Source organism: Egretta garzetta, unplaced genomic scaffold (assembly GCF_000687185.1).
Source record: "Egretta garzetta isolate BGI_Z169 unplaced genomic scaffold, ASM68718v1 scaffold149, whole genome shotgun sequence".
NCBI classification, from domain to species: Eukaryota; Metazoa; Chordata; class Aves; order Pelecaniformes; family Ardeidae; genus Egretta; species Egretta garzetta.
This window is the reverse complement of record NW_009269998.1, coordinates 2,537,823-2,552,755: the sequence shown is the minus strand read 5'-3', so window position 1 is coordinate 2,552,755 and position 14,933 is coordinate 2,537,823. Positions and strand designations below refer to the sequence as shown.

Below are 14,933 nucleotides of genomic sequence, written 5' to 3'. Positions count from 1 at the left end.
TATGTGTCGTGGGGCTGGAAAGCACTTCGGTTTCTTTTGAAGCTTCTTCAGACTATGTCAGGTCTTGGCACTGGATTACAGCCTAAGCCGATGCTGTTACCTGCGGTGTAGTTTGTCCTGCTGGGAAGGAAGGCGGTACAAGCTCGCCGTACGGGAGGCGAGACAAAGAGGAGTGAGGAAGTAAACTGAGGGACTCTGACAAGATAGGAGGCTAGGTAAGAAATGGGGAGTCTGATAGTTAGGGAGGGGGTATTTGAGAGTTGAATTCATAGGAAGAGGCTGGAATAGGTACATAAAGATTAGCTTAAGTATTACTGGGGCTGAGAGAAGGGCAAGTAGATCTGATGAGGTCCTGAGGTGGGACAATCTAGACTAGCTGGGAACAGGGAAGAAATAATTTATTCCTCCTTCCCTGGTTTTCCAAGGCCTTTGAGATTATTGCCTCCCCCTGTCCATTCTAAGACGTTTCAGACATCTCTGGTGCAAAATATAGCAAGATACAGAGGCTCAAGCAAATGGACCTGTGCTGGATGCAGTAGCACTGCCTCAGGTAGGATATCTGCCTGGCGTCGAGCTCTACTGTGAAGAAACAAGTTGGTACTATGCCAAAAGTTTGCACTCCTGCTACATCTTTAGTGCCTTGAAAAGAACTAAAATGACTCTTACGTACAATGAAAAACATAACCCAAATGCCTTACCCCTTCCCTCCTATTCTAAGGTCTAGGAAGGAAATAATTTGAGAGATTAATCATTGGTGTTCAGTACTTAATGTCTTGAATTTATTCTTGGAGCCTGCAACTTAGATATTATGTAACTTCTGTAGTACAGGCCGTCTCCATTTGAATAGTTTCAAGTGCAAGAGCTTACCAGTGAGCAACGATCAGTTAAGTGTTACGGTTAAACTCTTTAAGTTTGTTAATTTGTTATCTGAAGTGTCTTCTATTTGGAAAAAAAATAGACAACTTTCTACAGGTCGAAGCTGCGGGATTGTTGGGTTCTTTGTGGAGCACTGAGGTATGTTTACATGGAGTGATCACTGGGAAACTGATCTACTTTCATCTAGCTCAGTGACCTCAAAAAGCCTTAATCGGCTTAGATCTTCGGCTGGTATTTCATTTAAAGACAGCTTCAGCAAATATTGTTCAGGGGTGGAAGGAAATCAGAATAACCCTCTTACAAGACACATGGAGATTTTTTTCGTTTTGTTTTTATAATAGAAAAACTAAAGACAAAGCAGGAGGATTAAGGCACCACTGTCTGTGAGACACTTTCATCTTATTTTTGGCTGATTCACTGTCACTTGGTGACGCTGTAGTCTCTTGAAGATCTTGTACTGCATCTTCTCACTTCCATTTAAGAAAACAGTACTAACACCATTTTACATCATCACAAACACCCGTTGCCTATTGTGAAACTAAATTTTAGTTTTTTACCTCAAACTACTCTGTATTGACTTTATATTAAAGAGAAAAAGCAAATATATTTTAGTATTACTGCGTTCAGTCTCTGACATGAATTTCAGAGCTAGATTTTAGTTTGTAGCTTTTGGGGTTTGTTTCTTTATTGGCAAGTGCTGGGGAAAGAAACTGTTTGCCAGTGTGTGGAGGTTTGGCGAAAGGGAAAGCGTTACGCAGTATTGAGGTCAGCTACAATAACTGAAATCGGATGTGGGATTTGCAGCTCTGTAATGCCGGCTCAGATTCGTACTACATCTGTATCTCCTAGAAATACTCACATTTTTCTCATTTTGAATGCAAATAAGAGTATGATCAGGTAAGAGTTGGTAAAACACTGAAAAAGAAGGTGGTTGTGCGTTTGGCGGAGAAAGAGTGGAAGAATGCTGTAACGAAACGTAATCAGCAACAGAAATCAGAGCCCCCACACTGTAAAACTGTGCAGGAGATGTCTGTGTGTGCTCTGTTCTGTTACTCTGATATGAAATGGGGTCTTCCTTTTTCTATGCTTTTTTAAATACAGACTTCCAAGTTGAACAGAGAGGTATAACATTTGAAATCCAAATAGCTTGGTTTCCACCAGTAAAGACACCTAAAAGTTTTTGTATACCCGTAAGTAGTCCCAGTAAGTTAAAAACGACTGTCTTAAACGTAAGCATTAGTCTTCTGTAGGATAGGATGCTGACTGTGTACAGTGGACAAAGGAGAAGAATAAGTTTAAATAGGAAGAATGTCTAGAATTAATTTTAACTTCATCTCTAATTATATGTTCCTTCAAGGTTAATGTATTTTTGCTTTGCAGTGCTCTTCCTCGTAACTGTTAGTGCTTGCATTTGGTTTTACCATGGTACAAAGCGTGTCCCATTCAGTATCTGTTGTGGTTTGTGCAAGCTGAAGTTAGTAGAATTAATTATTGCTCTAAAGCTTTGAAATATATCTGTCATTGCTAGAAAGAAAAAACACATGCTGGTGGATCTAGCGCTATGTAAGTGACTTCTAGTCGACGTGGTATGAGGATAGCTGGATCTAATCTAAAAATCTAACAGGATTTTTGTAAAGGTTAGTACTAGTTCTGACAGTAGCCAATATTTTTATCCCTGGTCTGGAAATTTATACATCAGTGGGAAGGAAGATGGGTTGACAGAAAGAGCGGTGAAATTGAACTGGCTCTAGCTGTTCTGCATTAGTTTGTAATTATTTAGTTTTCCCCAGTAAATGCATTAATTCAGGGGGATTCAGAAAACAAGATCAAATTTGTTTTTTAAATATTTACAAAGCTGCTTATTTACTTGGTGTGACTTCTGACTGATTTCTCTGGGCTAGAAAAAGAACTTGATAACTCAGTCTCTGCTTGGAAGAAAGTCCTCGAAGTGACTGGGGGGGGGGGGAAGATCTGTTTTGGTTTTGCTTTTATCAAAGAAAGATTCAAAATAGTGACTTAAAATACTTAAGACAACTCCCTCTGTTTTGCTTTTATCAAAGAAAGATTCAAAATAGTTAGTGACTTAAAATACTTAAGACAACTCCCTCCAAGCAAAAGGATATTTTACTTGAGTAATTTATTTAAAATCAGGTCGTGATGAACTCTTTGACTTTCGAATGTTTCAAGGCGTTTCTAGCCATGTAGCTGGCAGGAAGACTGGCGTTGAGCATCTGCCCTCTAATTCTGCAAAACGCTCTTGGGCTAAACTCTTAAGGGATACTAACACTTCTCTGGAATGATATGGAATCATCTATTTGGTAGGACGGTTGAATATAAAAAAATGTCACTTCACAAGTACGTTCATTCGTAAATGAATTAGGTTTATATATTGCTTTAATATTTAAAACAGCTCTGTAAAGTGCCTTTTGTTGCTTGCTGTGTGTTCTCAAACTGGTAACTTGGGTTTCATCCCCTAATACAGAATCCACAAGCACTTGCCTTACCTGTACTTCAGGGATCCAGCATGCAGAGTCCTCACGGATTATACATAAAACTCCTGCCAGATTAATTTCTTTGTTCTTGCACCTAAAATGTAGTACCTGTAGATAGCTTAGCTTAAAATTCTTCAGCATAAACCAGTAAAGTTTCAGAAAGGGGTTTGCATCTGAAATTGATTCTAATCGGGCAGTTTTACTTCTGGAAACTGGAAAAGAAAAAATATACATATTCCTGGATTTACCCTGCAAACAGTTGGGAGTGCTAAAATAAAAAATGGTTGTGGCTTTAAGGAGGAAAAAAAGTGCATAGATTTTTCTTGTCTTCCAAATTACAATAGAAGGAGCTCTTATGATTTGCTTGTGTTTTCTTACCAGAGTTACTTGAGGGGCACAGGGAGAGAAAGAGAGATTTTTGGCCAGGTCTGATATAATACACTCAGTATTTGCCATGATTCATCAAACATCATGCTTTCCCTTGAAGCACTAGGTAATATTAAGCCACGCTGCTTCCAGGTGTTATTTCCTACCATGCTGTACTGTCATTCATATCTAGTGTTTGTTTATGGTTTCATTACGTTATCGCGTTCTGCCACAAATGATAGATGGGGGGGAGTATTTCGGATGGTAACTCAGTGCATTGCATTTCTTAAAAAAAAAAAAAAAAAAAAAATTAGAATACTGCTGCTATTTGAGTTTCTGAGAATTTTGGATTAGGTTTAAACAGCTTTTTATTTGTTCATTCCAAATCTTTGCCTATTTGGCATTTTCCTGGCTTTCAGTCTTTGTAGCACTTCACTGGGTGTGGATGGCAAGTGTCAGCAGAGGTGTTTTCTCCGGAGTACCCCTATGTGACGGCTAGGTGCACGGCGCCAGGGAGGAGGCGACTGAGGCACGGGTGGCGTAGGCAGGAGATGTTAGCTGCCAGCACCCATCTGCACTCCCCTGCTAATCGCTGGCTGTGGGCACTGTAGCTAAGAATACCCTACACCTGGAATTGTGGTCGGCTTATCCGGAACATCTCTGTCAAGTTCAACCTCCCCCCTCCCTCTCTCTCACTCTCATAGCGCTGCTTATTCATGGATTAAAGATTACGTGGCTTTTTTTCCTCCCAGTACTGTTTTTATGTACTGCAGTATCAGATACCTTATCAGTTGAGGAAGTAATTATATACATGACGATAAATTAAAAATTGTATTCTTGTTACAGCAAAATAACATGTAATATAGAACATTTGCTACAATTGTACCTTCCATTTGTATTTCTCTGAACACTTAATTTTGTGGTTTGCATTGTTTTAGGTTTTGTTGTTTCTGTCAGCCCCTTCAGAAAACTGTTGCAGCTTTTAAAGATTTTTCTCCTATGTATGTGTTCCCATTGGGGCCTTAGGATTTATATTTTTTTTTTGCTCGGAAGACTTTTTTGTTGGCTAAAATGCTTTTGTTCTAAAACGATCTGTTACATAACTTCCCCTGTCAAAAATGTATTGTCTGTAAAGTTTATATTTTACGATTTTGGTATGTTCTGCTTATCTAATGTAAAGAAAATACTTAATGGCTTTTCATTTTGATCAACAACTTTGTTGGATTTGGATACTGGAAGTTTATTCACCTATTTAAAGTTCCCATTCTAAAACATTGTGGCTAAGTATTTTTTAATAATCTAGTAAGTTGAAAGCTTTTCTCAAGTAGCCTGCCAGTAATATGACACAACCAAAATTGTAGCTTTTAATTTTCTAAAATACATTTTCTGTGAACGCTGCTCAAAACTGCTCTACTTGCTCTGCTCTTAAAAAATGGGTAAGAATATTCTACCCTTAAAGTACTTGGGATTGAAGGAGCATATCAATAAAACATTTCATACCACTTAAAGCAAGTAGACTACTGAAAAAGGGATGTTTTCAAGGAAAGATTGCAATTTTGAATCAATTATAAATTAAAGATGTATTTGGCTGAAACCTAAAATTTTACTATTCGGATAAATTGCAGTTCTTAGCATTCTGGATAAGATAGCTTAGAACAAAACTATAAAAGATTTCTTTAATGAGTGATTAGGAAATAATCTGCCCAGGCAGAATTTTGTTAAAATGCAAACTGGTCTGAAGCAGACTTTGAAAAATATTTTTTCTTTTTTTCCACAATACATTTGTTGCTGTTAATTTTTTTGGTGGTGTTATTTACTTTTATGTTGGTGTCTCTTACTACTTGAATATGTTTTGCTTTAGGGTATCCTGTCATCTTTTAAAGAGAAATTGTTGTTTTCATAGTGGCAGGACTTCGGTCAAGTAATTTTAAATTTAATTATACCTGGATAATTTTTAATCACATCTGTAATCAGGCATCAAAATGGGAGCCTGTAAATGAAATCCAAACTAGCAGTCTGTTTGCCTTTCCTTGTTAGCGTAACTCAAGTAAGACTTGAATAATGGTTCAAGAAAGTTTTGCTTTATTTGCCACTAACCTTACGCGATTGAGAGGATGCAAAGCTTCCTGTTCCAGGACAGCATAAGTAATTTGCTCAAGGGCATGTAGTTAGATGATGTAAAATAAGCACTCAAAATAGTTTGCGGTACCTAACTGCATTTGCACTGAGCTACATTTTTGGTAGGGGAGTGCTTTAGCATGAACAAGCTTCTAAAAAGATGTGGTCTTCGGGCTTTAATTCAGATTTCTCAGAGGGGATTGAATAACTTGAATATACTGTGTGCTGCCTTTCTCCGAGTTTTTAAAATAATTCTGTGTCTGTTCTTTTGTATTAATTCTATAGGGATGCTTCATTTGGGAACTGCACGTACAATCTTACGATCTTGGACTGTTTACAGGGAATAAATAAGGTAATAACACTTCTCCTTAGCAAAACAGATTTACATTGACTTTTAAAACGTGAAGGAGAATACTGTTAAAACACTTGAGAAAGTCTGGTTTCCAAGCAAAACATGTGCGGATGAGCAGTATGCTGTCATGAAGCGTAAGTTACTGAGGGCTGTAGTTGAGCAGTGATGGTGGAAGAAGCTTCTACCTGGCTGGCCTGGCCTTCCAGGTAAGGTTTCCAAACTTCACCTTACAAATCAGAATGTGCAAACAAAGCAGGCCTGGCTGGGGCAGTTCTTCAGTCAACAGCACAAGGCGGCTTGCTGGATCTGCTAATAGATCACCTGGAACCCTTGATAGAAGGACTGATATAACAGGTTGATAAAGCCAAGTGAGACGGACACCTAGGTACACTGGGATTTAATTTGAGCACTTTTTGCATGTACTTGGCCCCAACTTTTCCCCAAAACACTTGGTTCAGTGCTTGACACTAATCTTTTCAGAATTGTTTAATAAGAATGAAAACAAGTGTGTCTTACGGGTGTTTTAATGTGTCGCTTTCAACGGCCCTGGTCCTGGGGAATATTAAGTTCCAGTACTGCCTCTTTTTAAACATTGCATCACGTCTTAATTGGCAACCTTGCATTATAGTATATACATCCTACTGCAAGCAAGGATTAAATTTTGTTCATCATTTCCCAGTGATCTCGATGAAGGGAGCAGGCTACATGTAGAGTTCTGTACAGACACTTTATAGACTACTTGTAATTCTTGAAAGTATGGCAAAACAAATGTTTCTTACAAACTGAAAAAAAAGAGAGATCAGGCTTAATATTTTTAGTTCTGTGGGGGTGGGAAAGGAGCTGTCAGTTAACAGCAAGACTCTAATTTGTGTGGCATTCTACAGATCCTGAAGCTCTGTGAAGCAGTCAGCGCAGTCACTGTAATTTATCTGCAACAAACACGTCAAGAGGGCTTTAAGAATCAGTTTTTCCTCCTCTGTTCCCATAAAATTTATTACTGAATTTTACCTACAGAGGTAAAAAAGCTTTGAGCCGAAACCATATGCCTTAATCAAAAGTAAAATCTTAGTCTACCTGGGTAAATTTGGTGTTTGTGTGCCTATATATCCTATACATGCAACTCAGGGGGCCTACGAATCCTGAAGGGCAGCCAGCCAGCCATGCTTAAATGAAATACATTTTTCAAAATCAGCTATTCGGACAAACCTCTCAGTATCTTAGGTTTCGTGACAGGTCCAGTCATTGAGCCTATGTTGTCTATAACAAAGGTGGGTTTGTTTTGCCTTTAAAAAGGTGCTCTATATGTAGCAAATAATGGCAGACTGATGATTATTGGCTTTTAAATCTTAGATCTGTGGTGTGGTTTTTGTCACACCTTAATTCCAGAATGTTGTGTAATATCTCTACTTCTCAGAATGCAGTAGATTCAGTATAAATATGTTCTGCAGGGCTGTCTTCCACCTATTCCTTGGAAGAAATTTTGGACTATGAATTCCTTATTCATACAATTGTTTTTAATATGGTACTATCCACAAATCTGTGGTACAAAATTGGCATATTTAATAATAGTGCAGTAATCAAATACAAAACCTGACTTCTTTCAGTCCTGAAATAAATAGTCTAACATAGCCTAGTGAACTTCTTTCTAGCAGTGGAATGTGTATTAAAAGCAAATTCTAAAATAGAGATTATACACAGTATTGTATTCTGTGTATGCCACTTTGCCTGGGTATTACGGTGATAAAATCAGAGCATTATATTAAGTATAGAAAATCAATAAACTCTTAATGTTCTATATTCTGTTATGTCGAACTGCATGAAAATGTACTTGGCATAGAAATCATTGAATGAGTGTATGACAAAAAGGGAATTGCTTTTTAATTTGTCATCTGCCTTACAGGAAAAAAAAATACATAGTAGGGTGGGGAGAATCAATTGTATGATTTAAGTGATATGCAACAACCTTATGTCCCATTGTAATGTCTTTGAAGGGGAAATAATGAGCCTGACGTGCTTTAGTGACATTGTTGGAGTTTTTGTTGTCTGTGGTGTTAATCTGTGCAAAATGTAATGTTGTCTTACCGTGGAGGCTTCAATAAGCCAAAAGCACAAATGTTTAGTGGTTTTTAGTTTTGATTCTCAAAAACAGTATTCTAAGATGAGATCATATATCATATTTCGGAATAAACTGACACTTGTTGCCTTTTAGGCCTTGCAGCATGGATTTTTTGACTTTAAGACATTTGATGTGGATGAATATGAACACTATGAGGTTTGTACATTTAATAATGAGTTGAATGTGTTTGGTTTACCTAAAATAAGTTAGAATATACAGTAGCCCACAACTTAAAACATGCTGGAAACACATTTTAATTCAAGTAAAACCCAGTGTTCATATATAAGGTACGTACATCCAAACCTGTAGTATGTGAAAAACATGTGGGATGAGTATCCTTGCAATTTCAGTGCATCGCATAATAATTCTACTGTTTTTTCGTAGCCTTTCTGGCTTCTGGGACCTCTTTCGTGCTTTCCCAGCCTTCCCCCAGGATATGACCCAAGATATCTCAGCTGACCCACAGAATCCGTTTTCTTTCAACGCTTGTTGAGCTGCTTCTTGAGATGCAGTTAGTCCCAAATATATGATAATTTTTTTAGAGCCACATAGATTAAACAAATTTGGAGCTTTTTTTAGTAAGGATGCCTTCTGTGGGGATTCCAGTAATGAAAATACATCCAAACTGTTTCCCTAATGACGTCCCAGAAAGCTAACAGATGTCATTCATAGTTCTGCCAGCCTTCTTACAACTTCAGAACAGGTACTCTGGATGACTCTAGATGCTTCTAGGACATTGTTCTATACCATGGCCACCTCTGTCTGCTAGTAGCAGTTATCTCGAGCTATATTGCTGCAGAGAACCTTTAAGGTTTGCCCGTGCTGTGCCTGCAAACTGGGCTGCGTAGAGAGGAAATGGCAGGCACAAGGTTCGCGTTCATCTGGTCCAGAAGAGCTGTGTGATCTTTGTCTGCCATTTCCCTCGTTCCGAGGCAGGGAAAGGGTTTTTACTGCTCAGTGTCAACCGTGTAGTCATATCGGACCTCATCCTGAAGGTCCCTGAAGTTCCTGCAGTTGCACTGGTGAAGGAGAAAGATCTACAAACCAGAGGTGTGCTAAACATTCAGATGTATATCGAACTCTCTCTTTAGAGTTGCGTTACTTTCCTGTAGCCAGTATTCTTCCCCCCCCCGGCCTCTCTTGCAATTTTCAGAAAACTTGGAAGTAGTGAGAATAACTTGCTTAGTTTGAAAATGTCCCTTAAAACTTAAGTTGAATGTTTCTAATACCAAATAAGCTTTAGGGATAGTTGCTTTCCTTAAATCTCTCTAACACTTGATAAACAACTATTTTGTTTTACAAGCAGGAAGAGATGGGTGACTCAGGACATATCTGAAATACATACAGCTATAGGAAATGCTTCATAAACGTTCAAGAAAGAGGGTGAAATCAGGAGAGGAATAAACAGTGGAAAAGCTTAATTTACAACAGAAACCTACACAGTAGTTGTCAGCTTCAATAAGCACACTATAACGTATATTCACCAACTTAAAAGCATTTGTAGAAGGATTTCTGTATATTGTGTTGTTCCATAATGATTAGATTGAGAAATTGGTAGAGCCTTTGCTGAAATACCAAAATTATATGAACAGTAACTAAAATTTAAAGTATGAAATTAGTGCTTTTTTGCTTTCTCTATGTACCAAAGGAAAATGTTCTAAAAACAAATGATGGTTGGAAATTCTTAGGAATCTGTATGTATAGTAGGCAGTAATATGCCTGCAAAAAGTATTAAAATAATTGACTAAAGCTATCCCATTATCTTGTTTAATGCTTTACATACCTTAGTTTTGAAAAGTGTGTATGTGTGAATGATGTTTAAAGTATGCTGCCCGCTGTCCGAGTTTAAGAAGCAAGAACTTGGAATCATCTTTAAGTTTTTTGTCCATTTTTTGGTATGTCTTCTATTATCTTACACATTGTGGTCAGCTCTGTATGTTTAGATATGTCCTGTGCTGTATTTCTAAAACTTGGAATGTTCCAGGTTTTGCTATGTTAGGTCTTCGAATGTGTAGTTATGTGGAGAAAAGTTGCATAAAACTTAAAGGGAGCAGGCTAAAGGAAATTCTGTTTCACATTTATAGTTTTCATCTTACTACATTAAGGCAGCTAATTCCCCTTTTGTTGGACTAGATGTAAAATACGCAAGTTCTTTTTTTTTTAAATAATGTTTGCATGTAGTGTAGTATTCAGTATGTACACATGCATATACATAGATATCTGTAGTTCAGATTGGTTAAAATTTAAATTATTCACAATAACCCGTGTAACTATAAAGGACTACTTAATTTACAAATAAAAGCTGTAATACAAATATAACAATACTTTTAACTTAGTGAACAGGACTTCTTCCTTGAAGGGGGTAGAGGTGCTAGAAAGCTGAGATTGCTGTCTGTGGTGCAGATTTGGGGGGTCGAGGGGACTTGTTTAGGGCCAGGGTTTAGTGGTGGGATGGCAGGGTTAGGGAATAGGTTGGGCTTGGTGATCTTAAAGGGCTTTTCCAACCTAAACCATTCTATGAGGGGTCTGGACTCAGCAGCGAGGTCATCTCGCTAGTCCTTACGCAACCTTGTGAACTTCCAGGAGTTTTCCCTGTGTGAGGACATTTGGAGCAGCCTAATGGGCTTAGCTGAGCAGACCAGCGGGGAATTGATTACGGCCAGGTCCATTATCAGAACCTTTCACTCATTAGAGTGTTTTGATGAGCTGAGAGCTAAAAACACAAGCTTGAATAACGCAGTTGAACAGAGTGCCGTGTCCTTAAAAGTCATGCTGAGAATAACTGCGTTGCCAAATGAGAAATGAGGACTCTTCAATTAAAACAAAAAAAAGACTGTTTTGAACGTAAGTTATGTATTTCCAAAGAAGCTTCCAGTTTTGGCACTGACAGAATTTGCAGAGCCTTTTTGAAGTTTTCATTTAAAAGTGAGCAAGAAATGCAAAACCTCAGTTTGAAAGGTTTTTTTTTTTAACTTAGTCTTTTTATTTGATTTATTCTTTGCTTCTGTGATTACTGGCTCATCACAGCTTATGCCAATATGTGAATTCCAGTTTCTACAGGGAAAGGCTAATTGGTTTTGAAGGCTAATTGGTTTTTAATTTGTTTTCTATGAATTGGGTTTTTTAGCCAGTGCCTTACAGGGAAGCATTTTTCCATATTCTTTGATTAAAACATACAAGAATGTTGGTGTTTCAGTGCTGTTATAAGCAGGTGTCTTAAAACGTTGAACCCTCTAAGGGCAAAGCATTTTAGATATTGGATCTTTCCGCTTTTATTGGAAAACTTCAGCAAAATTTCTTGTTTCATTTTATTCAGAGATTTCTGAGAAGCAGCTTTTGGTTCTTTAGTTTGTCCCATGTAGGTAAGCTAGCTTATTACATTGGAAGTGTTTTGGTTTAATGCAGCAAGAACATAGTAGAAAGTAAAATGTTGAGTAATTTTTTTTTAACCTCAGATGTAGCCTTTTTTTAACCTATAGATATTAAAATGCTTTTCTCTTTCTTTTCTGAAATTTTTATAGCGAGTGGAAAATGGTGACTTCAACTGGATTGTTCCAGGAAAATTTTTAGCATTTAGTGGACCACACCCAAAAAGCAAACTTGAAAATGGTATGGTGTTAATTTTAATGCTATTGTTGGTTTTTTTTTTTCCAGCATGTTACCCAAAAAGCAAACTTGAAAATGGTATGGTGTTATATTTTAATGCTATTCTGGTTTGTTTTTTTTTTTTTTTCCAGCAATCACAGAAAATGAGCGTAAGATAATAGGGGTTTATAGATTAATTTTCATCTTCAGAAATAATCCTACGGTGAACATGTTATATACGATCACAAAACATAATTCCAAAGGTTTTGGAATTCTTCTTTGCTAGAAAAATTCCAATTCTACCAGGCAATGACTTTCATTCAGTGACAAAGTGCCAGAGGAATTCAGGTCCCTTGCTTTTCTCCTGGAACCTGACGCCTGATAGGCTAGGTATACAGAATTCAAGGGGAGTTGCATAAAGCAAAGGAGAGACTATATTAAGAGTTCTGTAACAAAAGCCAGGGAAGACTTGAAAAAGAAGCTTGCCTTCACTACTGAAGATTCTTGGGATAATGGGAAGAACCTATGAGATTCTAATGGAATAAAGAAAAGAAACTTGACTGCAGAGGGAAAGTAGAGATTTGCTCCAGCTAGAAGGAAAATTGGTCATTTAAAAACTACAATCAGATTTTTGCTGAATTTCACCTTATTCTTTGTGCCATGTCACTTTGTGATGCGCTTCCTGAATATCTACTTTTTTTTTTTTTTTTTTTTTTTAAAAAACCCAACTCTGCTCTCTCATGTTCCCTTTGTGACTGGAATCCATAGTGTCCACTGAAAATTTAAACAAAATTTGTGGAGAAAATATTTAGTTTGGTTTGGGTTTCTTCCCCAATCACTGTTGCAGTCTCTTCTTGTAGATTTTTTTTTTTTTCCCCAAAATTACTTGTTCCATGGATTTTGGAAAACCTGTGTTTTATTTTTAACATTTATGTAACTGAAAATTACTGAATTAACACTAATGTTTAAAATCCAGTTATGAGGCTACAAATAAGCCTCAGCCAGGTGAGTGTAAGTACACGTTGCAAAACTACATTTTTTTCTCATTATGTCCTGACTCTAATTGCATTTACTAATGCATATATGACTTCTGGAGATGACCCACATTTTGTGAGGAAGCTTTTAAAATTAATTTGAACAGGAATAAAAATTACGGCGATAAACCAGTGTATTTGGTTTACCTTCTGATTTATTTTTTTTTTTTCCACTTTCTGAATTTTGTGGTAGCTATGTTCTTCCTGTGTTTTGTTTATAAGACTTAATTGTTAATGGAAAAGAGTTTTCATCTGGAGGATCCTTTTGTTTCTCAGCTGAATCAAGGCATTAAAGGTTTTTTACTTTGCAGTGGAGCAAGAATATTTCTGGTGTGTTCTTTGATCTGCAGCTTGACTATTGATAAAGAGCTGTTCTGAAAAGCTGAATTATGCTTCGCTTTATGTATAAACCCCTACTTGTGGAGGGGAATGGGCTAACCAGGAGACAGTACGGTGTTTCACATATACTGTTTTTTAATGTTGTTTTCTGATCCTTTTTTTAATTACAGTGGTCTTCATGAGCATTTTGTGGACAATTTTTTTTTCATATCACTTAACATGTTTATGCTGAATAAAATATTAAAGCGTTTTCAATATTAGCATGTTTATCATTCAAAAAAGGTTTGGGGGGGCAATTTTGATTAGTAGGACTTTGAACTTCATCTAGGACATTAAATGATTGTTGCTTTTTCATAGGTTATCCTCTTCATGCACCTGAAGCCTATTTTCCCTATTTCAAAAAACATAATGTCACCTCAATCGTAAGACTGAACAAAAAAATTTATGAGGCAAAGCGCTTTACCGATGCTGGTTTTGAGCATTATGACCTGTTCTTCATAGATGGAAGCACACCAAGTGACAGTATAGTTCAGAGGTTCCTGAACATCTGTGAAAACGCCGACGGTGCTATCGCCGTACATTGTAAAGGTACGTGCACTTCTTTCTCAGAGTGAAGTTCAAAATAAGTGTAAAGCTATAGAGTTTATTCTGGAAATAAAGCATTTAAAAAAAAATAACACTTTCTGGTTGCAAAAGTACTATTGCTTTATAATACTTGACTAAATATACGACAAATATTTGTTATTTTCATGTGCGTATTAAGTTCTTTCATCCTGAGTTACTACTTACAGTAACTGACCATCTGTTGTTCATTGTTCTGCATTTTTTTTTTTTAATATCACTCGAAGGCGTGAGTTTTAGTTGATGGAGGTTTCTCTTTTGCATTGCGCTTTCACAGCGTTATGATAATTGGCTAGGAAATGCACAAGACTGAAAGGTTTTCTTTGTGCTTTTGTCCTGTTCTACATTTTTCTCTAGAGCCATGACTTCCACATTTCAATTTAATGTGAATTATTGTGATGCCAGCGTTTCAAACCAGCCTATTTCAGCAAATCAGCCAGAAAATACACAAAACATGCTTAGTCAAGAACGATTAACAAAGGCTGTGAGGGGTTCAGCTTGATTTCTGTTTAGAGTTGTATAAGGACATTGTGGAGACGAATGCCTTGCTGATCTGAAACAAGAACAGTGCTATTCATTCATAATTTTTCCATGAACAATAAACATGCATATCAAAGATAAATAAGTTGATTTGCTAACAAGTTGTTACTGTAGCCAGAACCCAGAAATTCCGGCATTAATAAGCTGGACATCTGCTTACTGACTAACTGGGAGCATAAATTATTGATTAGTAGGAGTAGATTGTTATTCTCCAGACTTAGTTGCGAAAGGAATAGAGTGTACTTTCCTTGCGACTTAGATACGCACTTGTTAAACCGAAGTATTTGTGCTCTTTCGTCTGACCATTTAATAAGCAAACCAACAATCTCATTCTTTTGAGGTTTTTTACACCCTTCTAAATAAGATCATACAGAGTTAAATTAACGGTTAATTCAGAGTTAATGTAGTGTCTGTAGTTTTCCTGTACTCTTATTGCAGAAGTGTTCCAAGCACAGCTTCTACATGAGAAATTGCTTGTCCCAGAAGTTATAGAA

At 37.1% G+C, this 14,933-nt stretch overlaps 1 protein-coding gene across 3 annotated transcripts in view; it reads left to right on the top strand.

Annotated features, from left to right (window-relative positions):
• The window catches only part of CDC14A (cell division cycle 14A), a 63,956-nt gene that overhangs the window by 29,265 nt on the left and 19,758 nt on the right, over positions 1–14,933 (top strand). For all 3 annotated transcript variants that reach the window (XM_035902853.1, XM_035902851.1, XM_035902852.1), the window contains 4 exons: positions 6,138–6,204; positions 8,414–8,476; positions 11,842–11,929; positions 13,636–13,866. In XM_035902853.1, the coding sequence (XP_035758746.1) occupies positions 6,138–6,204; positions 8,414–8,476; positions 11,842–11,929; positions 13,636–13,866 (449 nt within the window). The remainder of the gene's footprint in view (positions 1–6,137; positions 6,205–8,413; positions 8,477–11,841; positions 11,930–13,635; positions 13,867–14,933) is intronic.